Source organism: Mesoplodon mirus (genome assembly GCF_964341445.2).
Source record: "Mesoplodon mirus genome assembly, chromosome: 4".
In the NCBI taxonomy this organism is placed as follows: Eukaryota; Metazoa; Chordata; class Mammalia; order Artiodactyla; family Ziphiidae; genus Mesoplodon; species Mesoplodon mirus.
This window is the reverse complement of record NC_138979.1, coordinates 82,984,657-82,998,909: the sequence shown is the minus strand read 5'-3', so window position 1 is coordinate 82,998,909 and position 14,253 is coordinate 82,984,657. Positions and strand designations below refer to the sequence as shown.

Sequence of the window (14,253 nt, the reverse complement as noted above, 5' to 3'; positions counted from 1 at the left end):
AATCCTTTGTCCACGTTGTATCTCCATGACAACCAGACCATGGACACTACAAGTACTGAACATCCAAAGTCCTGGTGAGTTATAGTGCACATGGAACACGGGATAAGAGAAGTTAATTCAAAAGAAATGTCGACCCATCCTGGTAATTTTTCATTCCTGTCACGAAGCCTGGGATCCCTTGTGATTATCTAAACCACACCTAAGTTGTGTTCCCATCAGTCTGAAAATAGAGTTGTACATATTTTCAGTGGAAAGAGAACTCTTGTTTTTGGCAGTGTTTCTGCTACTGTTTATATCTGAACATCCTAATAATACAGCTCATGGTTACACCCAGCCTTCCCAGCCATTGCTGTATTTACTTCCTCTGCAACTGTCTCAGGAGATCTAGCCAGAGTTACAAGGCTGAACAAAAGGAAGCAAAAACCCCTCCATCCGGACATGGAAGCCAACACTTGAGTCTAAGTCTTTTCAGGGAATCTGAGTATAACTGAGCAGACAGGCATAGTTGTCTTCAATCCTTAGCCTCCTTATGTCTTTTGTTTGAAGCAGCAAGGAAGTGTCTTAAAGCAAGTAAACTTTTTAAAGGATGTGTATTTCTCTGGAAAATGACACTGGAGTTAAAGACAAACTACTCCTTCTGAGCTTTCACTAATGAGGTCAGGTGGCCTGCCCAAACATCAAGGATGGTGAGGGGGTCATCCTCCTCTGTGAACATTTTTATTCAATGCACGCAAAACATGGTTGCAAATCTTTTAACCATTCATCTGATACTCTGAATTACTAGCGACAAAGTAAGTTCTCAATAAATCATCAGTAACATGAAAAATCATGTTATTATTAGTAGGCAATGTTTTTCCAGGTACCCAAAGTAATAAAACTAGTAAAACAGAAATGGTCCCTGTACTAAAATCAGCTTAAGTCAGCAGTTAATCCTAGGTTCCGACTCCCCTCCTTCTGGTATGCTAGTTTTTTTTTTTTTTTTTTTTTTGCCGTATGCGGGCCTCTCACTGTTGTGGCCTCTCCCGTTGCGGAGCACAGGCTCCGGACGCGCAGGCCCAGCGGCCATGGCTCACGGGCCCAGCCGCTCCGCGGCATATGGGATCCTCCCAGACCGGGGCACGAACCCGTATCCCCTGCATCGGCAGGCGGACTCTCAACCACTGCGCCACCAGGGAGGCCCTGGTATGCTAGTTTTGCAGTAAGTTCCTGATACTTGGTATCCTCTTGTGTTAGGAGTGGTCTCTTATTCAATGTGCTCATGAGTTAGCTACTGAACCATGTCAGACAAAGGGTCCTATCATTCACCAACTTGTGAGGTCAATACTAGCTTTTTGAAGGATGCTGAGGAAAATGGGCATGTTGATACCAAAGGGCCTCTGCCAAGAATTAAAATTCTTCCTTATCCCATTCTGTGCACATGATTCATAGTTACCAACCACTTATCGACCATAAGAGCCAGAAGGCATATATGCACTGGGGGAGAGGGGTAACCAATAAGGTGAGGAAGAGAAGTGTGTATGCGTGTACTGGGCTGGGGGATGGCGGCATGGGTGACCAAAGGATACTATCAACCTACACCTTAGTATTTAGAAAAAAATTCAGAAAGGAGGTAAGATTTCAGAGGATGCTGGGGGCTGATGATGGGATGCTGGGGGCTGATGATGGGAAGCAAGAGCTGATCTGAGGATAAAGACCAGTGTGTCCAGCCTCAGGGAAATCCTAAGAGATGGCTTTGACGCAGAAAAGCTACCATGAAACTAACTGTACAGAACTGACAAAGGGAACAGATCAGAATGCGGAATAAGCCCAAGAAAGTATGGGTATATAAAAGAGGATCAGAATCTTGAAGTTAATCTACAGTGAATTATTCAGCCAATGGGAGGGACTGGAGTTGTAAATGTGTGATACCAAAGGGATAGGCTCACAATCTAAATTTTGTGATGACTGTCATAATTCATCTCTCTGTTCTTACCCCAATCTCATCAGTACATTAAGTATAGTTTGCATAACATGAACAAATATTAAAAGATTAACTCATTCAATTAACAAAACTTACTGCGCATTTAGTAAGAATGAGGGACACTGTTTAGATATAGTAAGTAGATGAAAAAATTACAAACTCCTTACTATAAAATAAAGCAATCTTCCACAGAAAAGGAGTGAGAAAATATACATGATCACTTGAGAACTGAAGTGGCATATACACCCAATATAATTATTTTTTTAAAAAAACCCACTGGAGTGGCATGGACATATATATACATTACCAAACGTAAAATAGATAGCTAGTGGGAAGTAGCCGCATAGCACAGGGAGATCAGCTTGGTGCTTTGTGACCACCTAGAGGGGTGGGATAGGGAGGGTGGGAGGGAGGGAGACGCAAGAGGGAAGAGATATGGGAACATATGTATATGTAGAACTGATTCACTTTGTTATAAAGCAGAAACTAACACACCATTGTAAAGCAATTATACTCCAATAAAGATGTTAAAAAAAAAAAACCCACTGGTTAAAGACACAAATTCAAAATGGAAGATAATTGGAGACCACTTCTGAATGACTAAAAATCATTCTAAAAATTGTGTGGCAAAATGAATTTAGATGAGATCATGCACCTGTCCAAAGTGTTGTAGAACGAATTCCCACACTGGGAAAAAAAGTGCTTGCGATAACTTCTAAGACTTCTTTCAATAGAAAAAGTTTGATTTTTAAAAATACATATATATATAAATAAAAATTGATATACATATTCATGTAATAAGAGGAATTGGCTGACTCAAAGACGAGACCTAGGGTAGCAAGAAAAAACATGAACTTTGAAAACAATCAGATCTGGGGTTGCATCCTATTACCTACTATGTGTGAGCTGTGAGAACTTTGGAAAATTACTGACTATCCGAATCTGTTTTTCCATATGTAAAATGAGACAAATACTAGGAATGATGTAAAAATTAAATGCCTGTATCTCATACCCATCCACTTATTACCACTTCAGACCACAAAGCCATTTCATCATGCCTGGACTAGCATAATGGCAGCCTAAGTGACTCCCACATGCCGAAATGATCTTCTAAAAAAAATAGAGAAGTAACATATCTAAGCAAAGCAAACTCCTCACCATGGCTGTCAAGGCCCAGCCCTTCCAGGGCCTACTTATGACTCCACCCCCCTTGCTCAGTATTTTCTCATCACAATGGCCCTGCCCATCCTTCCCTACCTCAGGGCCTCTGTATCTGCCGTTCCTTCTTTCTGGAATGCCTTCCCTTGGTATAGCTCCAGCAGCTCTTTATCCTCTGGAGAACCGTTTTTTAAATGTCAGCACCTCAGAAAGATCTTCTATCTGAAATACGATTCCCATTATTCCCACAGAGCACACTGTTTATTTCTATCAAATCACTAACAGTAATTTGTACTTTTTCTTTCTCTATTTACTGCCTGTCTTTAAGCAATACGAGGACTTTAAAGACCCGTGTGCCCCTTGGACCTAGCACGTCTGACATCGAACAGGTCATTAATATAGTTTTCATGTAGAGCTCTCAGTGATGTCACCTTCTCTGTCTCCAAAGCAAAGAATCAGCACCAAACTCACCCATCTCATTTCAAACTGGAAATGGCATATTTTCAGGACTCTTTGTGTTTACTTATTTGTAATAAATGCTTACTTTCAGAGAAGTGAAGTTTCCTCTACTGAAAATCTTTCATTGCGTAAGGGCCGTATGGTGCAAAAAAATAATACAGACACAGGTACATCTAAAAAAATCCTAATTATGTCCATTATTAGCTGTGGCCTTGTGGAAAAAAATCACATCACTCAAGTCCTTTACGTTCCTCACCCTGGCTCAGCAGAATCCTCAATCTCTTCATAGGAAGGGGCGGGGGAACCGTTGCTGCCTGACCAGTCAGTCTCAAACGAAATAACATACATAAAAGTGTTTTGTTAAAACTGTAAAACAGCATCTATGAGGCCAATAAGCCTGTGCTAATTTAGCCCCATTCCTGAGGGCTTTCATGTCCCATGAGAGTGAAGAGTACTGAACATATTTTAGCACTAGTTTAAATGTACCATATACTCCTTGTGATACTCAGATTGAGATTTTCTATCCTCCCTCCCCTATTTTCCTTCTTTCTTTTTCCCCCAGACAGGTAAAATAATAAAGAGTCAAGCATATAAAGATTCTAAAAACTAGGCTCTCCTAAACATGGGGACAAAAATTTTAAAACATCACTGTGATTTCACAGTGGAAATCACATTTCAGAGAAACTAAAATGAATAATACCTCGGATCAAGTTCAAAATGCCAAGTTGCCCACTGCTCTCAGCCTCGGCCTGGCATATCAAACCACAACCTGACAGCGATCATGGAGGGACAGACGCCACTCCCTCCACAGTCACAACTCCTCCACCTAGCCCCTCGTCCGGCGTGGTAGTGTTATTTCATTGACTTCTGTGTCTAGCCTTCTGAGCCGTTTCTTGGCCTCAATGGACCAATGAAAAGAATTAAGGAGTCTAAGGTAATACACTGAATTGATAAATCAGTACAAGAGCTCCACTATTTCCCTGACCAGGGCGATACATTACTACTTTGCCTGGACTCCCCTGGCTCCACACCTTCACAAGTTCAGGTACTGAGGTTCTCTTGGCAACTGTGAAGCACTTGTTTGGCTTCCAATTTCCCCTGCCTTGGCCAGAAAACTGCTAAACTTCCAAAAAGTGCTCCTTGAGTCGTCCAACATTCCCAGACTCCCATCTTATGGCTGGAGGAGTCATTACTAATTTTAGATTCAAGGATGCCTTCTGTGAGCAATCAGCCATCCAGAGTCTCCGCCCCCATCCTGCTTAGACACCCAGTATCACTACCAGGAGAAAACAAACAAATACAGCTATTAACATTCAAAGGCTAGACCTGAAAAGCAGTCAAACCAAGCCAAAGGGGCCACTTTGCCACTTTAATAAATAGATTGACTGGAGATCCTTCCAAAGGAAATAAGTACTGTCTGTCTTTCCCCTCAGAGCTGTGAGGAGAGACAGCAGAAACAACAGATAGCAAAGACTCAGGCAAAAGACAAAGAGACAGAGGCAGAAGGAGAGAGACTGACAGAGAAAGATACCCCCCCAGATGGGGGCCTGGGGTTGGGAGGAGAGGGGTGGGGATGACAGGGACAGAGGGACACAGACATCTGAGGAAAGGGCAACTCTGAAGGTGAACTTCTCCGTCTGTGATTTTCAAGAGTATGAGGTTCTCCTGAGCATAAGAATCCATTTTAAAGCAAGTACAATGACACTGAAGCAGTAAGTGGCTCAATGCTGATTCTGAAGTCCCCACTGTCTCTGTTCAGATATTCTGCTAAGAACCTTAAAATCACCAACCCAACCCAGCACTCCCTACTGTTCACACACACACACTTCTCAGCCGTTCTCCCAATACAGGGGCGCCAGGAAATCCAGCTACTGGATTCAGAGACAGAAGAGCCTGAGAGCTTTGGAGTGGAGGGAGTGTGGCCCCTTACCTTCAGCAACACCACGTCCACAGTCCTGTCCACCTTGGAGATGTCACATAGGCTGTAGCGCCTCTTGTGCCGTTCATACATTTTGTCCAAATGCAGAAGAGAGGAAGTAAGATGCAGGAGATGTACCCACTGTCAACCTGGGGGACCACCGCGCTCCCGCAAGTGCAGAGCTCCAAATTTCTTTCCGTGAGCTGGAGGGGATTTATGACTTCCAGACTCCTCTATGTAGAAAACCCTCAAAGGGTCAAAAAATGAATTAAAGAAAACCAAGCAGAATCCCAATTCCTTGAACGGACTGAGAACTTCCTGGCAACTTCAGAGCACTGGGATGATGAATTTACAATTTACAATTCATAATATGAACAATAAATACTTCCAGATGCTATACCTCAGGCAGATCTTGACCGAAAGAGAAGCACACACCATTTCCATCACTGGCGATAATTCCAGTGGAAAAATTAAGAATTAACCGGCTACACATAACGGCTGACGCACGTGGTGGAATAGCCCAAAGCAGGCAATAAAAATCCAGTATGTACTTTGTCAGGAAAAGAGAAAGAGAGAAGGGAAGACAACTCTAATTTGAAGGGATGATAGGAAAAAATTCTCTCATTAGATCCTCTTCTTGCTTATAAAACAAAAACAAAGACAAGGAAAATCAATTTTTCCTTTACAGGAAAAAAAAAAAGTTGAAGCTCTGAGATTCTGTTCAAAGTAAAGAGTCTTCAGTCAGCCTCTTGCTCGCCAGGCAGTAGGGCTTGCTTCTGATTTCAGTTGAAAATATCTAATGACAGCAGAGCGAAAGGGGGGGAAAAAAAAAGACCACTCCTCCCTTCTTGCTCCCTCCCTTCTTGGGCGCTGGCCCTTCCCTACCCCAGACCCCTCACCCCTTTTCCCTGCCTCTCAGGAACGTCACTACTTGCCCTTTCAGCCCTGCACCAGCAGCCTCGGAGGCTTGAAAACCTAATGGCAGTGGTGGGAATGTGATTCATCCACAGACGAAGAGAAAAACAAGGCTTCCTTTTCCAACCCGTTTCCTCCTCCTCCCCTTTCTCCTCCTCACGCTGTTCCCTATGAAAAAGGCTCTGTCAGGCATTTCCAGATGCACCCCAAGCGCTCTGATGTCGGGGGAGGTATGGTAATAAAGGGAGGGGGTGTCATCCTAAACACCACAGGCAAGTTCAACACACTTATCTGTTCCACGAAATCGGGGAAATTGAAACTACACAAGGCAGACACTGCATCTCCCTGCCAAATGCAAGTCAGTGATTTAATATGAGAAAAATGCTAGTCAATATTTCAGGGCTATGTTTCCAGGATCCAGAAGGGGTTACAGAAGTGACTGACAAGGTTTAGAAATCATCAAGAGGTCAGCTTTTTTTTCTTGGCGGAGAGGAAGGGAGGGATGGGGAGGTGGTAGGAGGAGCACTTTAAAGAAAATTTTAGAGGAAAGAAGTAGAATGACAGGCATGTGTGTCAGTACGTATGACCAAGAAGAGTCACCTGGCTGGGACTTCTTCCCCCGACAGCCACCACTCACATTAACTGAGCCCGGAGTGTGGCTCTACCACTCTGTGCGCCCGCTCTCTTACTATCCAAGAACCCTCCAGCCCCACCCTAGCCAAGATTCTCAGGGGCAGACCTGTTCCAGAATTCACTTTCTTACCTGGGTCATAAATGATCTGGGAGGGAAAGGAGGAGAAGGAACTGAGGGGGACAAAAAGGGAAGAGTGGAGAAAGCAAAACTCCAAAGATGTTCTCCTTCTAGGAGCATCAGGCAGCTGGCATTTTCCTCAAGTGGCCAGAGGAGTCCTTGGCTAGAGTGTGAATGAGGGGACTCAAACATCACAGTGGAAGGAAAAAAGAGATTTAATACTTAAATTTCTGTCAATATCACAAACAGAGCTGGTGATGAGGCTTTCCAGGAGCTATGAAAGGGGTAGAGAAGGTCTGATGAGTCACCATCTCCTCTGGCCAGGCATTCAAGTAGCTAACCAGCTCAAAGGAGAGCAAGGCAGCGAATCCTGCTAGTACGCATCTCCCCCTCTACCTAACACACCGCAGCCACTGAGCCCAGTCCCACACTGTTCCATCCACTGCAGGGAGGTAGACAGCCCCTCCCCTTCCCCACACGCCCCCAGTGAGCCTAGCTCTGTGATGCTACCAACGTGGACAGTGAACCAGATGTTGCTTTTCATTAGAGTGATGATGGGAAACAGTAGAAACAGATGATTAGAGAGAGATTAGAAAGTTGTAAATAAAATTCTAGCTCAGGCTTACCAAAAGGGTGGGAACCTGGCCGGGGATTTACAACTACTCTGAAACTATGTGGTCTAGGGCACAAATCGAAAGGTCCTTTAGGTTTTAGTGTAGGGGAAAATGGATAGTTTATTATCTTTTCTGTATGAACTTTCACCAAGCAATAATTTAGAACTCTCCTTCCTCCCCATATAAACACAAAGCTGCCACCCCTCTGTCCTCAATATGGTTTATTCCTCACTGCCGCTCCCTTCTGTTTTAATTAGAATCAAATGTTTCCTGCTTCCAAGGTTTCCAGGCATCTCCCTAAGGATCACAGATGCTTTAATCACCACAGAGCCTTTCTATTCCCAACCTCGTGTAATCCTGACTTAAATAATCTATACTGATTTAACAGATATTTTGTGCCTTGCAGCAAAGGCAAACAAAGGAAAGAAAGAACAAGGTCTCTGTCCTCAAGAAGTTCATATAATTAGAAACCTCTTTCAAAGTTATACAATTGTCTGAAATGGCCGAGATTACTGTTTTGAGACAAACAGATTAATTTCTGTATTTCTGATGATCTGCTGGCTTTGTGCTACAGGCTGGAAATCGAGACTTCCTCCTTTTTCTGTACACATAAATATATTAAAAGGATTTGGAATTGTTCTTGAGTATTTTGTTCGTTCTTGGAGAACAAATTCTCTGGGTAGGGAACACATACTCTGGTGGGGGAAGAGTCTGTTTTGCTTTCCCCTCTGGATTTGTTCAGCACTCTCCACAGAAGACTGAGTCTGTAGTCCTGTGCTTTTGCTGCTGATGTGACAATTCCAAGTTTTTATCAAAAACATCTGGAACCACTGAACAGTTACTCTGTTAGGATTTTGAAACACAGAAACCAATCATTTTACATCCAAACCATAGAGCTGATACCTATGAATTTTCGTTTTAAGAATATTCTCCTTTTCTTTAACTTTGGGAACTTGTAGTAAATATGTTTATTATTTACAACCTCTTACAATAGTAATTATTCACAAGATTATTTCTCCCTTCTTTCTGTGTCCTCCATCCCACTCTCCAGCCACAAGAAGGAGCCCTACGTTCTTCAATAGAAGCTTCAAGTGCTTAAAGTCTGTTCATACCACAGGCCCAACATATATTCTTAAAGATTCCAGAAAATGAAGTATAAAAATATTTTATGCATTTGAAGTTAACTAGAGCATTTCTGTTCATGAATTAAATTTTCCCTTGATATTTAACTCTTAAGGTCTAACCCTTACCCACATTATTTCAGCATTCTTATGGGTCAACTCTACTTGGCTCCTTTTGTTTCAGTTAAGGCAGAACACTATCTAAAGTCTCAGAGTGGGCTTCCCTGGTGGCGTAGTGGTTGAGAGTCCGCCTGCCGATGCAGGAGACACGGGTTCATGCCCCGGTCTGGGAAGATCCCACATGCCGCGGAGCGGCTGGGCCTGTGAGCCATGGCCACTGAGCCTGCGCGTCCGGAGCCTGTGCTCCGCAACGGGAGAGGCCACAACAGTGAGAGGCCCGCGTACCGCAAAAAAAATAAAATAAATAAATAAATAAATAAAAATAAAGTCTCATAGCAAAGTTTCTGAATTAGGACACCACTTAGTGGGTATATGAAAGATCCAAACAGAACACAAAGGCCAGCAAGCACTGGGGCAGGGAAAGGGGTGTCTACTGATACTAAAACATTTGTCCTGTACCCCAAAGTGAACATAAAGTAGTAGCATGTCACTGGCTAAAAGACCCACCAATGGTCAGTTTCGTCTCTGCAAGGAGCCCAAGGTGAAAATCAAAGGTTCTTTCCACTCCTAGGTGTGCCACTATCTCACTGAGCATCCTGGGATAATTAGTTTGACTCTTGGACCTGGGTTTCCAGAACTGGAAAATGAGAAGGGCTGGACACTAGGTCGTATCTGAAGTTCTTTCTTGATCGGATATGGTCAGTCTGAGACTAACAAATCTTTATCACTTGCCATATGGCTCATAGGATGTGGGTAGATGCAGAGGAAAAAGAAAAAGGGATTGAGAAATTCTCTCAAAATCTGTTGTAGAAAACATGTATTATATTCTTGCTTAATTGTATTTTCCACCTCCACTTTTCATGTGAAATAAAAAGGAAGGAAACGTCTACCACAGTCAACAATTTTCATTAACCTATGATTTCATTAACTTAAAAAATAGTGAGTCATCCAGAGCTACACATTTGTTGGTGGCAAAGTTTACTAAAATATAGATAAAACATTGTATTATTTTTATTATTATAGCCTCCACATGAGCAACTCCAGTCTGCTTAAAATAACAGTCTGCTCCAAATAAGATTTTTGAGTAATTGAGAGAAGATGGGGGTTATTTACAACAGCTGCATTGTTTCCAGCGAGGATTTCCTTTTTCATTTCAATTTAGGTGTTTAAGCACTACTGCTCCAGGAGAGGGAGGCCTAAGGTCCCCACTCCCCTGGCTTTTCTTCCACTCCCAGATTTGGAGGTTCCAAGAAGGTTAAAAGAATAAAGGAGAAGGGGAAGGCCTAAAGGGCAAGCAACCAGTCAACCAGCAATTCTCCTCAAACTACCATCTGGCGGCAGCAGGCAGCTCCTCAGCTTTAACCCTTTCTTGACTTCTTCAAGAAGAAACCTTAACACAATTTAGCTGGTAGCAGCAGGCTGTTTGACAACAATAACAATAGCAAAAAGTAACTAAGATGGAAGTAAGACAAGACAAAGCTTTAAAAATGTCTCTTCACCAACCTTTGCTCCTCACAGGAAACAGGTCTCGTGGAACAAGCACACAAATGTTAAATTTTACTAAAATTACCAACAACTTGGTGAAATAAAAGGCAGGAGGGGGCCTCCCTGGTGGCGCAGTGGTTGAGAGTCCGCCTGCCGATGCAGGGGATACGGGTTCGTGCCCCGGTCTGGGAGGATCCCATATGCCGCGGAGCGGCTGGGCCCATGAGCCATGGCCGCTGGGCCTGCGCATCCGGGGCCTGTGCTCCGCAACGGGAGAGGCCACAACAGTGAGAGGCCCGCATACCGCAAAAAAAAAAAAAAAAAAAGGCAGGAGGAGGGGAGAAAGGGAGAAAGCCGAATCAGAATTCATCTGGAAAAGTGGTGATAGGATAGTTTAACCTCTAGGACTGGTCTTCTGGGGCAAGATTTATTAATAACAACAACATTCACTGAGTGCTTCCTGTATGCCATGTGCTTCCACATGTACAATTTCACTTATTCCTCATAAAAAGCTACAGGGTGAAACACCACTGTCTACAGATGCAGAAAAGTCGCACTCAGAGTTTTTTAAGTCAGTTGTATCAGGTCACACAGCTAATAAAACGAATCTGCATTAAACTCGGTTCTGTAAATCTTTCTTTCCATATGCATCTGATTTTGTCTTGAGTAATCCCCTAAACTGAAAGAAATGAAACTATCATGGAGAAAATGTAAGTTAAAATTTGAGGAAAGAAAACTTAGAATTTGTTACTCATATCATTGGCACTCTTACATTTGATTTTATACAAATGCCAAAGGATAGAAAAAGATTTTATTTTTTCAATAAAAATGACAAATGGTTCCTAATTTTAGAAAGTACAGATAGAAAAGTGTGTCATTACATTCAACGGACTCAACTTCTTTGCCAACATTTTAATACTTGATATTTAATTTTTTTAATAGCTTCTCACTATTGGTAATATGTTATAATAATCAGAATGAACACATCCAGCATAGAGACTAAAAGATTTCTGGATACTGACAACTGTTCTCTAGGTCTCCTTAGAATGAACGCGTGTACTGTTCCTAGTTCTCCTCTTGGGAACAAACACTAGTTACTTCTTATGGCAGCATTTCAAATATCTGAAGATATTTATTACGACTCGCTACCCTCCTCAAAGCTTCTCTTCTGGATCATGGTTCCCACAACTGTTCCTCATGCCACAGGGTACCCGACTGAGGGCTGTCTAGTTAGTCGGTGTCCTTCTTGTGATGCGAACACCAAAACAAAACCCTCTGGTGTTGAGTACACTGGGATGATTAAGATCCAACTGGCTTTCTTAACACGAATACCACACCATTAGAAGTATATAAGCTTGTGGTAAAGTAAGTCACTTCTCATATCTTTTCTTAGTTGGACGTGTCAAAACAGGTCTCCTCCATACTATAATCTTGTGATTTTATTGTAAAACTCACTTTACATCTTTCCTTGTTTAAAGTCTACTGGATAATTTGTAAACATTTAATTTTTTTAGGTTGAATTTTCAGTTTCCCAAGGAATGTGGCTTTAAAATACATTAGTATTTTAAAAACCTAGACTGCTTAAGGATGCTAAAAAGGGCAAATTTACTATCAGTAACAATTTAAACAACCAAGAAGTTTTACATGGAAAATCCATAATACTGTTGTGATTGTAAACTACAACTTCTCATGTGTCACCGTCCTGAATCTTCAACAAGCTTTTCAGTAAATGAAATTCGTTCAATCATTAGACAAATATTCATTGAACACCTAATTTTCGGTACTGAGAATGTAACAGAGAACCAGACAGACATTAAATAGTTACAATAATGTGTGTGAGAAGTGCCAGAATAGAGAAATCACAGGGTACTACAAGAACATCTCCCTTTAGATGTAACATAAACGTCTGTGTCTGGAGCTCGGGAGAACAGCTGGGGCTGGGCACACCAATTTGGAAGTCAACACACAGATGTGACATCGAGGAAACAGAAAGAAAGAATGGTAAACAGTGCCAAATGTTGTGAAAAAGTCAAGCCAATAAGAGATCTGGGTTTTGGTATGTAAATGTTTCATGGACCTTGCTTGGTGAGGGCAAGTTCTGGTGTAGTAGCAGAGTGATGAAAGTTGAATTTCAATATTCTACCATTTCACAGGGGAAAATTTAAGTTCTGCCTGTACACTTCGTTCGCTTTTTCCAGTTTTCTCTTAAGACATTTTACCCTTCAGACAAAGTGCCTTAGTGAATCATAAAAAAATGGTTGCTACAGGATGGCTAACCTGGAAATAAACACTTCAGTGTGTAAAAAACTTTCTGAGAAGTAAATGAAGCATTAACAGAGAAAAAGGACCATTAACACAAAGTGAGTTCTATGCCCGTTCTTTCAATTCTTTCCAAGAGATCCTGTCACAGAGACCAAAAGAGAACACTTGAGTGCACACACTGCATCTTGGTCAGGAATATGAACAAAGGTTTCATAATACCTAGAGCAGGGAAGCAGGGCTGACAGCGTTTTGGCAAGGAAATGGAAACAGAAGGAACAGCCAACAAGTAAGAAATTCCCTTTCCATATGATCATCTATGGAAATAAGAACAAACCTCATTCTATAAAACAAAGGCAGACTTCCGGGTAAGATGGCGGAAGAGTAAGACGCGGAGATCACCTTCCTCCCCACGGATACACCAGAAATACAGCTACACGTGGAACAACTCCTACAGAACACCTACTGAACGCTGGCAGAAGACCCCAGACCTCCCAAAAGGCAAGAAACTCCCCACATACCTGGGTAGGGCAAAGCGGAGAGATTCCCGCACAGAGGATCGGTGCCGAGCGGCACTCACCAGCCCGAGAGGCTTGTCTGCTCGCCCGCCGGGGCACGCAGTGCTGGAAGCTGAGGCTCGGGCTTCGGTCAGAGCGCAGGGAGAGGACTGGGGCTGGTGGCGAGAACTCAGCCTGAAGGGGGCTAATGTGCCACAGCTAGCCGGGAGGGAGTCCGGGAAAACTCTAGAGCTGCCGAAGAGGCAAGAGACTTTTTCTTCCCTCTTGGTTTCCTGGTGCGCGAGGAGAGGGGATTAAGAGCGCTGCTTAAAGGGGCTCCACGGACGGGCGCGAGTCGCGACTGAAAGCGCGGAGCCCAGTGACAGGCGTGGGACGCTGGGGCTGCTGCTGCCGCCGCCAAGAAGCCTGTGTGCGAGCGCAGGTCACTGCCCACACCGCCCTTCCGGGAGCCTGTGCAGCCCGCCACTGCCGGAGTCCCGGGATCCAGGGGCGGCTTCCCTGGGAGAACGCACGGCGCGCCTCGGGCTGGTGCAACGTCACGCCGACCTCTGCCGCTGCAGGCTCGCCCCGCACTCCGTGCCCCTCCCTCCCTCCTGGCCTGAGTGAGCCAGAGTCCCCGAAGAGGCTGCTCCTTTAACCCTGTCCTATCTGAGCGAAGAACAGACGCCCTCCGGCGACCTACACGCAGAGGCGGGGCCAAATCCAAAGCTGAGACCTAGGAGCTGTGAGAACAAAGAAGAGAAAGGGAAACCTCTCCCAGCAGCCTCAGAAGCAGCGGATTAAAGCTCCACAATCAACTTGATGTACCCTGCATCTGTGGAATACATGAATAGACAACACATCATCCCAAATTGAGGAGCCAGGAGTCAGTGCTGTGCCTCTGAGGTGGGAGAGCCAACTTCAGGACACTGGTCCACAAGAGACCTCCCAGCTCCACATAATATCAAACGGCGAAAATCTTCCAGAGATCTCCAT

The 14,253-nt window shown here is 43.6% G+C and overlaps 1 protein-coding gene across 9 annotated transcripts in view; it reads right to left on the bottom strand.

The window, feature by feature from the left end:
* Positions 1 to 14,253, bottom strand: part of AKAP13 (A-kinase anchoring protein 13) — a 369,334-nt gene that overhangs the window by 129,542 nt on the left and 225,539 nt on the right. The window contains exon 1 of one of the 9 annotated variants that reach the window (XM_082618894.1): positions 5,508 to 7,525. The exons of the other annotated variants lie outside the window; for them this stretch is intronic. Within the exon in view, the coding sequence (XP_082475020.1) occupies positions 5,508 to 5,588 (81 nt within the window). The 5' untranslated portion in view covers positions 5,589 to 7,525. Of the gene's footprint in view, positions 1 to 5,507; positions 7,526 to 14,253 lie in introns of those variants that run through there. 9 annotated transcript variants of the gene reach the window in all.